This window comes from Panicum virgatum, chromosome 9K (genome assembly GCF_016808335.1).
Source record: "Panicum virgatum strain AP13 chromosome 9K, P.virgatum_v5, whole genome shotgun sequence".
NCBI lineage: Eukaryota > Viridiplantae > Streptophyta > Magnoliopsida > Poales > Poaceae > Panicum > Panicum virgatum.
In genome coordinates this window covers 24,496,935-24,516,242 of record NC_053144.1, presented here as the reverse complement: position 1 = coordinate 24,516,242, position 19,308 = coordinate 24,496,935, and the positions used below count along the sequence as shown (strand labels likewise).

Here is a 19,308-nt window from a genome sequence, read left to right as displayed (position 1 = left end):
AAGATCTAGGAGCCGGTGCGGAAGGAAGTGTCTTTTTCGAGCACCGGATTGTCTTCGAGAGGAGCCATTGGGTTCTTCTGACGATCGTTGGCGAGAGGCCCCACGGTGGGCGCCAGCTGTCGGTGTTTTACCGTCGGGTTCTCCGAGGGGTATCCCGAGGAGAGTGATTATGAGTAGGTAATTTTATATCTAGTGGTAATTTTTTTTGTTGTAGCTCAAAATATTTGTTAGGGCACCCGCAGTGTATCTAGCCGAAGCACACTGTTGATGGAGAAATAAGGTGAGCCCTACGGCATGCATAGCATTTTCGTACAAGCACCTTTTCTTATAGGTGACTCGGCAGTTGCACAAAATTATGATCACGTAAGCCACCTGGAAGCATATACTGTATCAGCATCTTTCCAAGCATCTCCTTTCTACTATAAGGGACAGATAAAATGAACTATATAATCTACAAACAAGGCTGTCAGTTAGCACATAGAAGTATCGAAAAATTTGACTTGCAACTGACAGATACTGATCAATAAGCAAGCATTTGTTTCATTTACCTGCTGAGCGCTGATGAGCGGGCAAGGCAAGTAGGCAAAGCATATTCGAACATTAACAGCCACTTCGACCCAACTGCGATCGCACAGTTATGATCGGACGGTTCACACAGCACACAGCTGGAAGCTGGAAACAGAATCCTTGTCTGCACTACAATAAACGGTGCTTGATGTGTTCAAGTTCGTGCTGAGAGGTTAACTTGTTATGATACATGCAACACGGCATTGGCATAGTTGACTAGGATTATACAAAGCCCAGATGGTGCTAGTAAGTAAGAGCTTCAGGTATATTCCTAGGATAAACCTTGCCTATTTAGCTACGCGAATCCGACAGCATTGTTCAATATTTTTCTCATCCTTGTTTTTTCATCCTTGTTCAAACTGAAGTCCTACATTCTCCAATTTCCCTCTCAAAGGTGAGCGACGCTGATTTCTTTCATGACTATGTTTCATTGTTTTTGTTAAGTGACCATACTAGTTCTGAGAAATGTAGGGTTGTTTGTATTTATAACTGAAATTCTACTGAAAAATGCATAGCAAGTTGGTAAAGAATTTCTGATGCAGCAGTACTTTTCTAGGGATTCCTCCATTCAGTTCACCTTTTGTTCTTCAAAAACGATACCATTTTCGCAGTTTGTTTTTGCTCAAGAAAGTGCAGGTGTTCTGTACACCCTTTCTATGATCTTGACATGATGAGTTTCACCTACTGCACAGTCACATGTAAATTACTAGCTTAAAGAGCATCTTTACTCACCTGCTGCAATATTTGATTACTGTCTGAACGTGCGTGCGAGTGCTCACTAATCCTATCCATCTAACCACTAGTGACGATTGGATCGCAAGAAATATCCTTTTCAAACTGTCAAGCAGCAATTTTAATTCGAGCATTCGCTTTCGTCGACTAATAAGAATTCCTTCAACAACTACTGTTTGTCCCTAGAAAAGGCAACAACATAAGACTCCTAGTTTTGCAAGAAACTTCAGCATAGGCTCGCCGCTGACCAACTCTGAAGAGAAAAGCAAGTGGGAGCACACTCTCCGCTCCTTCATATAGAGGCGGCGGCGGAGCAAGTGCGGCGGAGCAAGTGCAGAGGCGGCGGCGACCATGGCGGGCAAGCAGCTCAACGTTCTGACGACGCTGGACCAGGCGAAGACGCAGTGGTACCACTTCATGGCCATCGTGATCGCCGGCATGGGCTTCTTCACGGACGCCTACGACCTCTTCTGCATCTCCCTCGTCTCCAAGCTGCTGGGGCGCCTCTACTACACCGAGCCCAACAGCCCCAACCCCGGCAGCCTGCCGCCCAACGTGTCGGCGGCCGTGAACGGCGTCGCCCTGTGCGGCACGCTGGCCGGCCAGCTCTTCTTCGGCTGGCTCGGCGACAAGCTCGGGCGCAAGAGCGTCTACGGCTTCACGCTCATCCTCATGGTGCTCTGCTCCATCGCCTCGGGCCTCTCCTTCGGCCACACGGCCAAGGGCGTCATCGCCACGCTCTGCTTCTTCCGCTTCTGGCTGGGCTTCGGCATCGGCGGAGACTACCCGCTCTCCGCCACCATCATGTCCGAGTACGCCAACAAGCGCACCCGCGGCGCCTTCATCGCCGCCGTCTTCGCCATGCAGGGCTTCGGCATCCTCTTCGGCGCCATCGTGGCGCTCGTGGTGTCCGCCGGCTTCCGGAACTCGTACCCGGCGCCGCCGTACCAGGACGACGCCGCGGCGTCGCTCGTCCCGGAGGCCGACTGCGTGTGGCGCATCATCCTCATGTTCGGCACCATCCCGGCGGCGCTCACCTACTACTGGCGCATGAAGATGCCGGAGACGGCGCGTTACACAGCCCTGATCGCGCGCAACGCCAAGCAGGCCGCCGCCGACATGTCCAAGGTGCTCAACGAAGAGATCGTCGAGGACGCGGACCGCGCCGCCGAGCGCGACGCCGGCGCCGGCGCCGGCAACGAGTGGGGGCTCTTCTCGAAGCAGTTCATGCGCCGGCACGGGCTCCACCTGGTGGCCACCACCAGCACGTGGTTCCTGCTGGACATCGCCTTCTACAGCCAGAACCTGTTCCAGAAGGACATCTTCTCCAAGGTCGGGTGGATCCCGCCGGCCAAGACCATGAACGCCGTCGAGGAGGTGTTCCGCATCGCGCGCGCGCAGGCGCTCATCGCGCTCTGCGGCACCATCCCGGGCTACTGGTTCACCGTCGCCTTCATCGACGTCGCCGGCCGCTTCGCCATCCAGCTCATGGGCTTCTTCATGATGACCGTCTTCATGCTCGGCCTCGCCGTGCCGTACCACCACTGGACGACGGCCGGCCACCACACGGGGTTCGTCGTCATGTACGGCTTCACCTTCTTCTTCGCCAACTTCGGGCCCAACAGCACCACCTTCATCGTCCCCGCCGAGATCTTCCCAGCGCGGCTGCGGTCGACGTGCCACGGCATCTCCGCCGCCGCGGGGAAGGCCGGCGCCATCGTCGGCGCGTTCGGGTTCCTGTACGCGGCGCAGGACCCGCACAAGCCGGAGCCCGGATACAAGCCCGGCATCGGCATCCGCAACGCGCTGTTCGTGCTCGCCGGCACAAACTTCATGGGGATGATCATGACGCTGCTGGTGCCGGAGTCCAAGGGCCTGTCGCTCGAGGAGATATCCAAGGAAACCGTCGACGACGAGGAGGCGGCCTGATCAGCCAAGAACACGTACGGCGCATGCGACCTTTACTTGCTTAGTGCGTGTGTCTTGTAATTTTGTCGTTGGTATTTGGTGCATTTTGTGCACTGTTGCACGAGTATGTGCCTATGTGTGGTAGTGGTAGCTAGTATGTGTACGTTTTCCTACCCTGTTTCATGACACTTATTAATTTGTGAGCTTGTGACATGGTAACACTAGATAAGTGTAGATTTGTGTTGACACAGAATCGCGCCAACACACTCGAGTGCGCTAGAACGCGCGAATGATCGTCAAAACGATCAACACCCGCGAAACCCTGGGCGGACCGGTCTGTCCGGTTTCGCCGACCGGTCTGACCGGTGCAGGCAGGGGCTCGCTGGAAACCTAGAACAGCGAGCTCGGGAGGGACCCCGTCGGAGCTCGTGATCGTAGGGTTGCTCTGAGGTCGGCAGGCCACTCAGAACGTCTTCAAACGGCGCCGGGACGAAGGAAGAAAGCAATCTAGGGTTGAAAAAGGCTAGGGTTTGAGAGGTAAAAGTAATGCGATTTTTGTATTGATTCGATTGGGAATAACCTCAATCGGCCTTAGCCTTTATATTTATAGGCCGGGGAAGACGTACCCCTTCACGAGTAGGATTACATGAGGACTCTTGACAAAAACCCTAATTCTACTCGGACTGTACAGACCCGACCGGTCTGATCGGCCGGCCCGACAAGTCAGACCGGTCGGCCTCAGCATATGCCAAATTTGGCTGTCAACATATGCCCCCTGCTTTTTGGTGAGTTTCACAAGCCAAAAAGCAAGAACTATCCTGATGTACATGTTTCACACAGAGCATACAAGTCCTAAAACAAAACAAAGGGCGATATATAATACCGGTCGTCTTTGTCTTCATGCACTTTGCCATATGTTAGGATAAAATTTCTTCAAGTACCTCCCGTTGATAGCTCTAGATAGACGCTCACCTTGCACCGTCTCCATCATATATGAATTACCGGAGATAACCTTGATAATCTTGTAGGGACCCTCCCAACTTGGCGACCATTTGCCAAACTTGTTGCTTTTCATCCCAAGAGACAAAATTGTCTTCCAAACTAGATCTCTAACATGAAAAGATTTAAGTTTTACCTTCTTGTTGTAGGCTCGAGCCACCCGAAGCTTGTCCTTCTCAATTTCCTTCAAAGCCTTCAAACGCTTGTCGGTCACCTCATCAATATTATCCATCATCATATCATGATAATCAACAGCGGAGAGGTCATTTTGTTTTGCTAATCTATATGCGTCCAGATTCACCTCAACGGGTAAAACGGCCTCTTGACCATACACAAGCTCAAAAGGAGTAACCTTAGTAGCACCATGTCTAGATATACGATGAGCCCATAATGCTTCGGATAACACTTCATGCCACCTCCTAGGATTTTCTTCTATCTTCTTCTTGACAAGTTTGATCAAAATCTTATTACTAGACTCGGCCTGCCCATTGGCCTGAGCATAGTATGGAGAGGAATTGAGCAATTTAATCTTGTAAGACTCGGCAAAGGCACGCACCTCTTTTGATATAAATGAAGTACCTTGATCCGTTGTCAAAGTTTGTGGAATGCCGAATCTATGAATAATATGCTCAGTAATAAACTCAATTACCTCTTTATGCGTCATATTCTTCAAAGGAACCGCTTCGGTCCATTTAGTGAAATAATCCGTAGCAACCAACACGAAGCGATGCCCCTTTGAAGATGGAGGATTAATTTGTCCAATGAAGTTCAACCCCCAACCTCGGAACAGCCATGGTTTAATAATAGAATGCATCAACGCAGCAGGCACCAATTGCAAATCACCAAAACCGCTGACATTCTTCACATCCTTTATAGTACTTGAAACAATCAGATAGCATGGTGGGCCAATAAAAACCAGCTCTTCTAAGTAACCACTTCATCTTAGGTGCCGATTGATGAGTACCACAAATACCTTCATGAACCTCACCCATAGCAATCCGGGTCTGATCCGAGTCTAAACATTTGAGGAGCAAATCTTCGGCAGTCCGACGATAAAGTTCATCGTCAATTAAAACATACTTGAAAGCCAACCGCCGAATATTCCTCTCTGCGCCACGACCAGGATTTCTCAAATACAACATAAGAGGAACTCTCCAATCCTGGGCTTCGGCTGAGACAATTAAATCATCTTTTTTGGCCGAATTAGAACCAGCAACAGCATCACCGGTCTCTGGACCGGTTTGACTGGTCTGGGCGGTCAAACCGGTTTCGCTGACCGGTCGGACCGGTGCGTCCAGAACCAGACACTCGGCTTTCGTTTGCATCGGCTTGCGAATGTTGAAATATTTTTTCGTAACATTATAGCCAGATGCTTGTTGCACCAGAGTATTTGCCTTTCCATTCTCCTCCCTCGGAATATGTTTGATAATAAATTCATCGAAAGAGGAAATAATATCGATCCATTTATCAAGATATGCATTTAGAGAACCATTATAACACTGGCATACCTTAGATACTTGCTGCACCACCAGAAGAGAATCTCCAAAAGCTTCAACATGCTTCATGGCCATGGATTGCAAGAATTCCAAGTCAAATAGAAGAGCCTCATATTCAACTTGGTTATTTGTGCACTCTTCTTCCAATCGGTTTGAAAATTCAAAAACAGCACCATTCGGAGAAATAAGAACAGCACCATTCAGAGAAATAAGAACAGCACCAATCCCTTGACCATCATCACAAACCGATCCATCAAAGTACAACTTCCACGGTGTGCAAGAAATATAACCGACTTCTAAATCATGCTTGTCATTAATCCGATGCTCAACAATAAAATCCGCTACAATTTGGCCTCTCATAGATTTTAAAGGTTCACAAGCCAAATCATACTCAACCAAAGCATAAGCCCATTTACCGATTCTACCACTCAAAATCGGTTTCTGTAACATATGTTTGATCACATCGGTTTGACATACTACTATGCAAGTACTAGATAATAGATAATGTCTCGATTTGGTACAAGCATAATAAAGAGACAAACATAACTTCTCAATAAATGTGTACCTCGTCTCCGCATCAATAAGTCGTCGGCTTAAATATGTAACAATATATTCCTTCCCTTCGGTCTCTTGAGTCAAAACAGCCCCAATAACCTTGTCTTCAGCAGCCACATAAAGCCTGAAAGACACTCCTCTCCTAGGCGCTTTGAGTATGGGTGGTGAAGACAAATAAATCTTGATCTTCTCAAATGCTTCTTGCTGTTTTGCCCCCCAAGTAAATTCGGTTTCATCTTTTAACCGAAGAATAGGAGTAAAAGCATCAATCTTCCCGGACAGGTTAGATATAAATCTTCTCAAAAAATTTACCTTGCCCAAGAACTTCTGTAAATCCTTCTTGCATGTAGGGGCTTCAACCTTCTTCATGGCTTCAACTCTCTTAGGATCAATCTCTATTCCCTTCTCATGAATAATGAAGCCAAGAAACTTTCCAGCCGATACACATAAAGCACATTTGAGTGGATTCATCTTTAAACCATACCGGCGCATCCTTTCAAGAGCAATTCTTAAATCGGCTAAATGATGATCTAAACCGGCCGATTTAATGACAATATCATCAATATACACTTCCAAGATGACACCAATCAAATCATGGAAGATTAAATTCATAGCTCTTTGATAAGTAGCACCCGCATTTTTCAAACCGAAAGTCATAACCACCCACTAAAACAAACCGACAAATCCTGGACATCTAAAGGCCGTTTTAGATATATCTTCTTCGGCCCTAAATATTTGATTGTAACCGGCGTTACCATCAAGAAAACTAATGACACGATGTCCGGAAGCTTCATTGTTCAACATATCGGCTATAGGCATAGGATATTCATCCTTGGGAGTAGCTTTATTAAGATCTCTAAAATCAATGCATATTCTAATTTTCCCCGAATCCTTTTTCTCAACGGGCACAATATTAGAGATCCAATCAGCATAACGACAAGACCGAATAAATCCAGCATCAAGCAAACGATTAATTTCAGTTTTAATTTGGTCATAAATAATGGGATTGAAACGCCTAACCGGTTGTTTATAAAGTCTAAAACCGGCTTTAATTGGTAAACGATGCTCAACAAGATCACGACTTAAACCAGGCATTTCATGATACTCCCAAGCAAAACAATCAACATATTCCTTCAATAAATTAACCAAATCGGCTTTATATTCAGCCGATAAATTTTTGTTTACAAAAGTCGGCCTAGGAATAGTTCCATCACCAATATCTACCTTTTCTAAAGGATCGGCCGATGTAAACCCTTGACCCAGCTTATCTAGATCATCAGAATCTTCAATGGCTTCACACATATCGTTCATGCACGCCCGATATTGATCTAGCCTCTGCTGCAGCCACTCTGCATTGGACCAGTCTGACCGGTAGGGATGTCCGGTCTGACCGGTCGGCCCTGTGCGCCGAACGGGACAAGACCGGTCTGACCGGTCGGCACGGGCAGTCTGACCGGTCTCTTCTGGAGCTTCTGTTGTACTCATCTGATTTATATTAAATGATTTAGCCGATTATCCATCGGCTTTAGTATAGCAGAAACAAAACCATCCTTAGTGCAACTGATCAAATCATAATCGGACAGGTCCACGCCCGATAAACACTTGACGTTGTCGTGTGCACTAATAGAATCCGAATCGGCTAAAGCAACAAAGGATGAAGTGTCCCCATGGACAATCTGAACCTCATCGCCAATCCACTGAACAAGAAACTGATGCAAGGTAGAAGGAACACACTGATTTGCATGAATCAAATCCCTCCCAAGAATCAAATTGTAGTTACCTTGCACCTCCGCGACGAAGAAAGTTGTAGCAAGCGTCTTACTTCCAATGGTGAGCTCCATGGAAGCAACTCCTTTGGCGCTAAGGGGCTCGCTCCCTCCAACACCACTGACGGTCATGTTCGTCTTGATCAGGTCTTCGTCTTGGCCACCGAGCTTATTGTACAGTGAGTAGGGCATAAGATTTACAATGGCCCCACCATCTATTAGCATGCGAGTCACCGGCTTCCCGTTGATGTGTCCCCTCATATAAAGAGCCTTCAAATGATTGTTTTTCTCGCTTGGCTTCTGGAACACAGCTTCACGGGGCCCGAACTGAAAATGAGCCAAATCCTCCTCCGGAACCACGAAGTAATCCGAAGATAAGTGCACCACATTGATCTCCATATTGGTGCGCTCTGGAGACACTTCGTAGTCTACCAATTCCTCGTCTTCAGCTGTCGGAGGAATTGCTGGGGCTTCATCAAAAGAAGGAACCGAAACGGGCAGCACCGATTCGGCTGTTGCCTCTGCACTGGGCTCGACCGGTCTGACCGGTTGGTCAGAGCGGTTTGACCGGTCCTCATGACCGGTCTGACCGGTCGGCTGTGGTGGTCCGACCGGTCTGTCTGGCTGGTCAGCTGCCTTAGCTTTCCACACCTTACTTTGAGGGAACATAGGCTTGTATCTGTTGAATTTCTCATCCCTCATCTTCTCCTTCTCCTGTTCCTTCTTTTCTTTGTTGCGGAGGCGCTGCAATTTCCTTTTTTGAGTATGAGTTAATCCCGAAGGGCACCATCTAGGCTGATGGTACTTATCCGCTGTGCTTTTGCTGCTACCAGCCTCATGATCATTGGCCATGACCGGGTTTTGCGAAGGAACGTCAACCGATGCATCTATATCCATCGGTTTCTTGCCCGTATCTCTTATGGGCACTTCGATTTCACCGATTTGAATAACATCGGCTTTGGGCTTTTCTGAATCAACCACGGTCTTCTGCTCCCCCCTCTTTTCTTTGATGCGATACTCAAACCTTGGAACAGGAGCTTGACCCGGCTTCTGATGAGACCGGTCTGACCGGTCAGTGTGTACCAGTCTGACCGGTGCAACCTGCTGCCCTGGACCGGATTGGCGTGGTCCCAATCGGTCATGCACTGGCATCCTGGAGCTTTCCCCTTGATAATGTGGAGGATAAGGCATCGGGAAACACTGCATCCATATCCTCCCATGCTCCCATTCCGGATTTGTTGCATTTGAAGCCGGTGGCATCCACGGTATGGTAGCATACATCTTCTGAGGAGGATATAACGTGACAACATCACCTCTGCGCCTGCTGGATTCCCTCCTTGGGGACGCTGGACGATCTTGACGCAGTGGAGAATGCGGTCTCTTTTTTAACGGCCGATCGTTTTGAACGGCCTTTATATACTTGTTCAACAACTGGTTGAAGGTGGGCTTTTGATTAGCTGTTCTTCCCTACACCTTCACTTCGTTGGTCTTCCAAGTACCCACTTCCGGACGTTTTGGCTTGAAGGTCCGGGGACGGTCACCAGGGCGGTCTGACCGGTTGGAAGAACTGGTCTGACCGGTCGGACCAGTCTGACCGGTCGCAGACACTGGTCTGACCGGTCGTGCCTGATCGGCAGACCGATTTTCTGATGGAGAACTTCCTTGCCCCTCGAGTCTGGGATTTCTGACAATGATCTTCAAAGTATCCTTGCCATCATCAGTTTTCTCTTTGACAACTTCACGAGCAAGGATTTTATCACTTGTATCCATTGGTCTTGGATCACCGATGACAACATGCTTCCCCTTAGCTCCTTCGGCTTGTTCCGGCCGAATGAGCACCTTTGGATTGTTCAATTCCAGCGTATGAACAAGGAAAGGAGCTTTGTCAATTTGCATCTCAGAAAGTATCAATCGTCCTTCATTAATGGTCGATTGTACCTGTCGACGAAAAACATTACAATCATTAGTAGCATGAGATGTAGATTTATGCCACTTACAATATGCATGTCGTCTAAGTTCATCGAGAGATGGAATAGCATGTGACAATCGGATGTTACCATTCTTAAGCAATTCATCAAAAATCCGATCACACTTAGAAACATCTAAACTAAATTTCGGCTCCTCTTGCCGATTCTTTTGAATCGGCTTGAGAGACGGAACCGAACCGGGTTTGGCCTTTGATGGCCAAACAAATTCAGCGGCATATACTTCCTTACTATCATCGTCCGAACCATCCGAATCAGGATCAAGAACATGTGTGTTGGACCGATGAGGTTTGAAAGTATCTTTAAGATTTTTATACTTAAATTCGGTGCCAATAGCTCGCATTTGCAAATGATTAACCGTAATGTAATCAAAACCTTCAAATTTTTCCTTCAAGTAAGAACGCAAGCCATTAAACGCTAAATCCACCAAATCCTTTTCTGAAAGAGATGAATTAAAACACCGATTTTTCAAAGCTTTAAATCTTTGAAAGTAATCCAAAACTGTTTCATCTCGAGTTTGTTTAATCGATGTCAAGTCTAGCAATCGAACCTCGGCTTCCCCACTATAGAAGTGATCATGAAATTTGCGCTCTAATTGATTCCAATTTAAAATAGATCCCGGCGCAAGTGAGGAAAACCAAGAGAAAGCGGTTCCAGTCAAAGACAAAGAAAACAAACGAACCCGCAAGGCATCATTAAGACCCGCTTCTCCCAATTGCAAGACATATTGGCTAACATGCTCCCAAGTCGTACGAGAATCTTCACCATTGAATTTGACAAACTCGGGAATACGCCAACCAACAGGATATGAAATAAAATCAAACTCAGGAGGATATGGCTTTTGATATAAACGCGACCCACCCATATCAATCCCAAGTTTAGATTTAAGTACTCCGGCTAAATCTTCTTTAAATCAACTAAAATCGGCCTGATAAGCACCACTGGCCGAAGTATTCAGAGAAGATGAAACACGTTGCATGGTAGGACCGGAGTAAGCCATGTTAGTGTTAGAAATCGGCCCTCGATGAGGTCCAGATCCCTGTTGTGACGTAGCATGAGGCCCTGTATACATCACCATCTCATTAGTTCGGCTAGGGACGGCCGAACTAGGGTTAGACATGTACGGTACAGAGGGCACTGGTTGCTGTCCTGTCATACCGGTCTGACCGCCTACACCGGTCTGACCGGTCGAGGTGACCGGTGGGACCGGTGGCGCATGAACAGTGGATGGCAACAAAGATTGCCCTGGAAACGAGTTCGGCGGCATCCCATAGAATTGATCTTGGGTAAAAGTTGTGCCAGCCGAATCTAATTCCGTGAATTGAGCGCCACCCTCGATAGTTTTACCTTTTTTGAGCGCTGCAATTTCATCATTAAGCCCAGCAAGAGTCTCTCCCGAATCTACTTGCGCAGCAGATATTTTCGAATCTACCATGAGAGAGAATTGCCTAACTAATTCAGAGGGATCATTAGGAAATACCTCGACCTTGTCTTGGTTTAACTTGAACGATGGCATCACGAACTCCCCAACCCTCTTGACTAGGCCTCCTCGCTCCTTCTTGAATCCCTGAAGAAACTGCTCCTTCAGGTGCTCTTCAGCGATGAGGTAGGCCTTGCGCTCCTCTTCAGTGAGCTCCTCCATGGTCGCCTTGATGATGTTGTCGTTGTGGATCTCACCATGAGTACCCATCTTCTTGGAGAATCTAGACTAGATTGGTTTTTTTGAAACCAGATTAATCTATTCCCCAGCGGAGTCGCCAAAAAGTGTGTTGACACAGAATCGCGCCAACACACTCGAGTGCGCTAGAACGCACGAACGATCGTCAAAACGATCAACACCCGCGAAACCCTGGGCGGACCGGTCTGACCGGTTTCGCCGACCGGTCTGACCGGTGCAGGCAAGGGCTCGCTGGAAACCTAGAACACCGAGCTCGGGAGGGACCCCGTCGGAGCTCGTGATCGTAGGGTTGCTCTGAGGTCGGCAGGCCACTCAGAACGTCTTCAAACGCTGCCGGGACGAAGGAAGAAAGCAATTTAGGGTTGGAAAAGGCTAGGGTTTGAGAGGTAAAAGTAATGCGATTTTTGTATTGATTCGATTGAGAATAACCTCAATCGGCCTTAGCCTTTATATTTATAGGCCGGGGAAGACGTACCCCTTCACGAGTAGGATTACATGAGGACTCTTTACAAAAAACTTAATTCTACTCGGACTGTACAGACCCGACCGGTCTGACCGGCCGGCCTCAGCATATGCCAAATTTGGCTGTCAACAATTTGATCTGGCAAATTTGTTCAAAAGAAACAATAAACAACAAGTACAGGTGACTGTTTGTACTATTCTTGCTATTGAAATGAATTTGAGATTTGTATTTGAGTGAAACCCAGGGGTGTAAATTGGTGACCCTTAGGTACACTTCCAATTCTCTTTAGTTCAAATATTTGTACTACTTTTTTAAATTGAGATCCCATTTTAGAGAAGTAGCTAGTACAAAATTTTGAACTAAAAAGAGGTTGGAGATGCACGTAAAATCACCAATTATTGCACTCCCAGTGAAAACCTCTTCCATTCCCAGGAATCCAAAGGCAATTCAAGGACGTATCTTAACTGTTGCGCGATTGCTTAAGATTTGTGGATATGTGTTTTTCTTTGTCAAAACGATCCGAGACAAGATTGTGTTAAGAACACTCTATAGACCATGGAGGGCAAGATTTCTTCTCCGTGATTTCACGGAGTGAGGTGACCGGTGAGAATCCAGCCGACTAGGTGGGAACTAACTTTCTCTACAAGCCAGTAAGTAGAGTTCAAAGAAGAATGGCTCTATTTGTTTGTCTGGCTTGAGCTACATATATATAAGCTGTAGTAGCTATAAGGGAGTTGTTTGTTCGGAATTTACTGAAGCTATTGGTTTGTCTGGCCTGTGCTTTCATGTACGTACTTGGCTTTTTTGAATCTTTGGCAGGTGAAACAGCAATTTGTCGGCTTCTTCAGTCTCTACGCTGGTGTCGTTGCTGCGAAATGGCCGGCCGGCAAATATAGTACTGCCGCGTGCCGGCTGGTAGGCACTAAGCTACCCAATCACACGTACGTAGGCAAAATAACCTAAGAGAATCCGGATTAGCTCTAGCAGCGAGGTTAATAATATAGTTGGCTGCTAGCTGCGATGATCTTTGCATCCTATCTCTCAGTCAACTTTTGTATATAATAGTTAGTTTTTCACTATTAATATATGATTTACTTCTCTCTCTCGTAAAATCTTGGTTCTTGTGTCGAAGCCGGTAAGCTTCTGCATTTTTGGGCTTTGTTCGTGGGTTTTGTTGTATTGGGCCTACGAGCCATATTTGACAGTATAAATTTGTGTCTACTTATTAGTATTTTCATCCAAATCTTGGGTATGACAAGGAGTACATACCCCTGGTGCTGCCCATGCTTGGTGCGGTCTTCCGCTCCATGGGGCCCATGGGTCCCATGTCCTTGAGGCGGGCGAGGTGCACCCTCCTTCCTAGGGGTCCGGCGAGGTGGAGCCCTACACACAAGGGTCGGGCGAGGCCGAGTCCTCAGTTTGGGGGTCCGGCGAGAGGCCTCGCGCTTCGGGTTGTACTGTTATTGGACCCTCAAAACCTTTTGCTCCAGTGGACTGGCTCCGGCTAGGGGCGGTTTGGCTGGGCGAGGCGCACCCTCCTCCCTAAGGGTCAAGCGAGGCCGAGTCCTCAGTCTGGCGGTCCGGGTCCGGCAAGAGGCCTCGTGCTTCATGTTGTACTATTGCTGGCCCTCGAAACCCTTCGCTCCAGTGGCCTGGCTCCGACTACGCAACAGTCTACTACAATAACTAATTTCCGAGGCGGTCAACACCAACAGCCTCGGACATGGGGTCGCAGTTAATAGATGATTTACCGAGGCGATTTTTTCTGCCCACCTCGGTTAATCAAAAAAAAGAAAAAGAAAAAGCCCACTGACCCGCCGAGCCCATCAGGTGTTGCCGCCGCGCCCCACCTCCGAGCCGCCTCCCGCTCCGTCGCCAGATCTGCCCGCGCCGGGGCTGGATCCGACCTCCCCGAGCACCGGCCGAGCTCGAGGGAGAGGAGATCCGCCCACGCCGGAGGGGAGGGAGGGAGGGCGCCGCCGGGAAGGTTGGGGAAGAGGCCACTGGGAGGGAGGTTGCCGCCGCCGCACCACTGCTGGATCCGCCACGTGCTCGTCCTCGGACCACGCCACCGTAGCTGCAGGCCGCCACAACGGGGCTCACCATCGCCGCCACAGCGGGCTCCACGCACGCTGCCGTTGTAGGCCGCCGCCACGGATCCGGCCCCGCCGCGTGAGGGAGGAGGGAAGCGGCCCTCCTCGCGACGCACTTGGTGCTCTCGGCTGGGAGCCATGGGAGGGAGGAGAGAGAGGGGTTGGGGTGGGAGGAAAGAGAGTGAGAGAGGGATTAAAGTGTTCAGGGTTTGATGTTGGTTTTATATGTTGGAGGTGTTAGTGGGCTGAGTGGGCTGTTGGTTGGACCTAATTTTTGGAGGCGGATGTCTTATACAGGTCCGCCTCCGTAGATGATTAACCGAGGCGGGTATTTATAACCGCCTCGGTTAATACTTAATAGGGCAACCACCTCTGTTAATCTATTTTGCGAGGCAATTTTTTTAACCGCCTCGGTTAATAAAAAAATATCCGCCTCGGTTAAAGCCAAGTATTAACCGAGATGGTTTTTAACGTACCTACCTCCGAGGTCTTTTTCAAAGCGCCTCGATTAATTAGTTTTTGTTAGGGTATCTATAATATTTGCCCCGTCACTAATGTGAAAAGATTATTTTACACAAATTTGTTCATCAAGGAGTGTCCTCGTATGCGACGAGTCTTTAACAAATATTAACTGTGCATTTTCCGTAAACTCTATCATCGATGGATCAGATCTTCTCTTTTTCCAAGACAAAAGTAAGATTTTTTTCCCTACCTTTTTATTATTTTTTCTGCAAATCTTTGGTCTTTGTCATTTGTTCATCTGGACAATCAGTAAATACATCAAAACCATGTTTTGTACTAACTTAATTTCTTCACATTTCTTTCATCAAATGAATGTTTGATTTCGACCATGGAACTCCAAAATCAGGAATTATTGACCACCCTGCAAAGTGCAACCGTTTACAAATCCCACACATCCCTTTTACCTCTTTTTGAATGGTTTTGACTGCCATGCTGGAGCCAATTGTAATGTCAGCATGCTGACTCAAATAGGGCCCCCTGCGTCAGGTCATATGCAATACAAAGGCATCGCCACGAGATTCTTTTGCCAAATCGCATCCCTAGCCGAAACTCTAGAGCTGTGGTGAGTGGTGCATCAGAGTGAGGTGCAACGGCGCAGCGAGCGTATGCGACGGATCTAGCATGGTTTCATACACCCGCCCATAAGCCCCTTTTTGTATTGATAATGTTGACAACTAGCAGGCTAACTTCATAGAAGATTTTCTGACAGTATGTGAGTAGTGAAACCTTTTTAGTAATACAGCCGAAAAGGCTTTTAAAATTAATTGGCACTGTGCCACTGTAATTCTAAGATGACAAGGACCGGCAGCAGGGCAGATTTTTTTCAAATGATTTGAGGGTGGAAATTGGTCAGTCAATTGATTCAAGGTATCCAAAATAAGGGTTCAATTGATCATGGTTTCCAAATTGGCACCGAATTTTGGAAGGTAGAGAATGAGCAGTGAAGGCATTGCAAACTGATTGGCGTTGACAAATTATTTATGGGTCAACTAATTGGATGTTTCCATGTTAACTTGATGTGCTTGGGGACTGGCATCGTCTATCGTCTAAGAGTTTGTGCTTGTTCACACCAATGTGTTTGTGTACTTGATATATATATATATATATATATATATATATATAGTAGATAGATAAAAATAAGACAAATGCACATGTGCCACCACGCACCTACTACTGCACAAAATAGGAGTGTACCAGTTTTGACTGAGTGGCACATAGGAAAACGAGAACAAGTGAACCGGCCGTCCGGCCGGGCCTACACGTATCTCCATATGCAACCCGGCGCACGCGTCAATCGTTCTACACCAGCAGACGGGCTGATAGCCCGGCGGTGTGGTCGCCCGGCTGGGAACCCACCCGCCCGCGTTCGAATCCCATCGGGATCGACCGGGTGCTGCGCCGGGGTTTATCCCCAGTGGAGACTGAGCAGTGTGTGTGCGTGTGTTTAGGTGGGTTAGGGAGTGAGTTGCTCAGTAGGCGCGTTCCAAATAGCTGGACAGCCTCACCTGCATTTGAGCGTGCGGTCGGCGTGGGTGCTTATTGTCGAGTCTTATATGATGGTCCAGTGCTCCTGGCATAGTTCAAAAAAAAAAAAATCGTTCTACACCATCTGTGTCTCGGACGGCCGCACGGCGCGGCCGCCGCCGGCGGGCGCCTCCTCGGCGCCGTCCTCGGCCTCGCCGGACATCTCCTCGAGCGACTTCCCCTTGGACTCGGGCACGAGGAAGGTGAAGAAGAAGCCGAGCATGTTGACCCCGGCGAGCACGAAGAGCGAGTTGCGGACGCCGATGCCCGCGGGGTACCCGTGGTCCGCCTTGCTCTTGTCCTGGTTCTGCGCCGCGTACAGGAACCCGAAGGCCCCGATGATGGCGCCGGCCTTCCCCGCGGCGGCGGAGATGCCGTGGCACGTCGACCGCAGCCGCGCCGGGAAGATCTCGGCGGGCACGATGAAGGTGGTGCTGTTGGGCCCGAAGTTTGCGAAGAAGAAGGTGAAGGCGTACATGACGACGAAGCCGATGTGGTTGCCGGCCGTCGTCCAGTGGTGGTACGGGATGGCGAGCCCGAGCATGAAGACGGTCATCATGAAGAAGCCCAGCAGCTGGATGGCGAAGCGGCCGACGACGTCGATGAGCGCGACGGTGAACCAGTAGCCCGGCACGGTGCCGCAGAGCGCGATGAGCGTCTGGGCGCGGGAGATGCGGAACACCTCCTCGAGCGCGCTCATGGTCTTGGCCTTGGGGATCCAGTTGATGCTGGTGAAGATGTCCTTCTGAAAAAGGTTCTGGCTGTAGAAGGCGATGTCGAGGAGGAACCAGGTGCTGACCGTGCCGAGGAGGTGGAGCCCGTGGCGGCGCGCGAACTCCCGGGAGAAGAGGCCGAAGCTGTTGCCGGCGGAGGTGACCATGCCGTCGAGCTTCTCCTGCTCGTCGACGATCTCCGTCTGGAGCACCCGGGACATGTCGGCGGCGGCCTGCTTGGCGTTCTTGGCGACGAGCGCGGTGTAGCGCGCCGTCTCGGGCATCTTCATCCGCCAGTAGTAGGTGAGCAGCGCGGGCGCGGCGCCGAGCATGAGGATGATGCGCCACACGAAGTCGGCCTGCGAGACGGTGGAGGCAGCGGCGTTCTCCTGGTAAGCCGGCGCCGGGTAGCCGGCGCGGAAGGCGGCGGAGATGATGAGCGTGACAATGCCACCGGCGAGGATGCCGAAGCCCTGCATGGCGAAGACGGCGGCGATGAAGGCGCCGCGGGTGCGCTTGTTGGCGTACTCGGACATGATGGTCGCCGAGAGCGGGTAGTCGCCGCCGATGCCGAACCCCAACCAGAATCGGAAGAAGCAGAGCGTGGCCATGACCCCCGTGGACGTGTGGCCGAAGGAGAGGCTCGAGGCGATGGAGCAGATGACCATGAGCATGAGCGTCATGCCGTAGACGCTCTTGCGGCCGAGCTTGTCGCCGAGCCAGCCGAAGAAGAGCTGGCCGGCGAGCGTGCCGCAGAAGGCGACGCCGTTGACGGCGGCGGCGACGTTGGGCGGGAGCGAGCCCGGGTCGGGCTTGGCGGTGTCGGTGTAGTAGATGCGGCCCAGCAGCTTGGTGACGAGGGAGATGCAGAAGAGGTCGTAGGCGTCGGTGAAGAAGCCCATGCCGGCCACGATGATGGCCGTGAAGTGGTACCACTGCGTCTTGGCCGCGTCCAGCGCGCTCAGCACCTGCAGGTTGTCCCCACCGCGCGCCATGGCTGCCGCCTCGCCGGGAAAGAGGACCGGCCGATCGGCGGATCGGGAGGCCGGCAGGCAGCTGCCTGATGCTATTAGTATTTGGGAGGCTGACCTTGGTGGGTGGTGGTCAGTGGTGGTGTGCGGGCGGGGAATGGAGGCTGGAGCGGCGGGCGCGCGGGGGTATAAGAAGGAAGGCCAGCCGGTGGTGGAGGCTGGAACGGTGGGCGCACGGTGGTGGAGGCAGCTCAGCAGCAGCTCGGGAATCTGAGGCGAATATTACGCCAATGCAATTACCTAGCCCAATCTTGTATTCCTCTCCTGCCCGGCGTGATGCGGCTGCCGCACGGCGGCCGTCTCCACTCTCCACTAGTACTCGTAGCCGACTAGGAGGAGTTGGAGCAGGCGCAGGCCGGCGTGACGACCGTGACGCGCCGCGACGGCCGCTCACGCCGGCACGCGCGCGCACGGGCTCCTTATCTGCAACACGCGCGCTCTCGGCTCACGAGTCCGTGGCGCCGTTCATCCACCCAAAAAGCTTTGGATTTTTTTACGGTGATGATCTTTTTTTTTTCATCTACTACCCGAAAGGACGCAAAGGTTGGAAAAGGAACAGAACAGGGGACCATCGATCGAACACAAGAGAGAGCTTCAGTTCAGTCAGTCCTGCTGCGCGGCATGTCCACAGCAGGCTTGACATCGACCAGGCACCTTTTCCGGTTTTCTCCCCTCCCTCCCTCCCTCCCAGGCCCACCGCGTGCCGCCATTTCGGAGAAACTCGGCTGCGGAGGTTACGGTGGGAACCGATCCGGTTTGACCGGTTACGGGTCAAACCGGTCCGGCCTGGTTCGGATTTGGGCCGATACCAAATCAGCTCAAAAATTCTGAAATTTTTTTTAAGGTGCGACGAATCTAATGGTGTCAAATTTTCTCAAAAATTCATTCATTTATTATAGTTTGCGGGGATTTGAAGTTAAACAAAAAAACATTCATACAAAAGTATACAAATACAATGTAAAAGTAGTACAAAAGAGGATTGGAGAGTTCATTTAGACTAAAATATGTTATACAAACATTTATTTAGTATACTTTGCAGGCTTTTGAATTTTAAAAAAAATTGAATTTGACCGGTTACCAGTCAAACCGACAGGTAAACCGGTCAAACCGACCGGTAAACCGATCAAACCGGTCGGTATACCGGTACGAACCGGTTGAACTGCGCCATTTGAATTCCACCGGTTCCGACCGGTAACCGGCCAAACCGGACCGTATACCGGTACCGGAGCCCGACGGTTACCGGAGACCGGTCGGAAAATAAAACCCTGACACACAG

The 19,308-nt window shown here is 49.8% G+C and overlaps 2 protein-coding genes across 2 annotated transcripts; one reads left to right on the top strand and one right to left on the bottom strand.

Moving 5' to 3' along the window:
• The first annotated feature begins 1,286 nt into the window (after nt 1-1,286).
• On the top strand, nt 1,287-3,451 carry LOC120650910 (probable inorganic phosphate transporter 1-3). Its single transcript, XM_039928218.1, has one exon. It carries the CDS (start codon nt 1,651-1,653, stop codon nt 3,226-3,228), a length of 1,578 nt encoding a protein of 525 aa, XP_039784152.1. The 5' UTR covers nt 1,287-1,650; the 3' UTR covers nt 3,229-3,451.
• Nucleotides 3,452-15,893: 12,442 nt separating this feature from the next.
• LOC120650909 (probable inorganic phosphate transporter 1-8) lies at nt 15,894-18,318 on the bottom strand. Its single transcript, XM_039928217.1, has 2 exons — nt 16,371-18,318; nt 15,894-16,069 (listed from the first exon to the last, which is right to left on the bottom strand). The coding sequence occupies exons 1-2, from the start codon at nt 17,994-17,996 to the stop codon at nt 16,064-16,066; spliced, it is 1,632 nt and encodes a 543-aa protein (XP_039784151.1). The 5' UTR covers nt 17,997-18,318; the 3' UTR covers nt 15,894-16,063.
• Nucleotides 18,319-19,308: the final 990 nt, after the last annotated feature.

Bases quoted from the DNA above. Each gene is read 5' to 3' on its own strand.
- LOC120650910 (XM_039928218.1), top strand. From the start codon at position 1,651: ATGGCGGGCAAGCAGCTCAACGTTCTGACGACGCTGGACCAGGCGAAG.
- LOC120650909 (XM_039928217.1), bottom strand. From the start codon at position 17,996: ATGGCGCGCGGTGGGGACAACCTGCAGGTGCTGAGCGCGCTGGACGCG.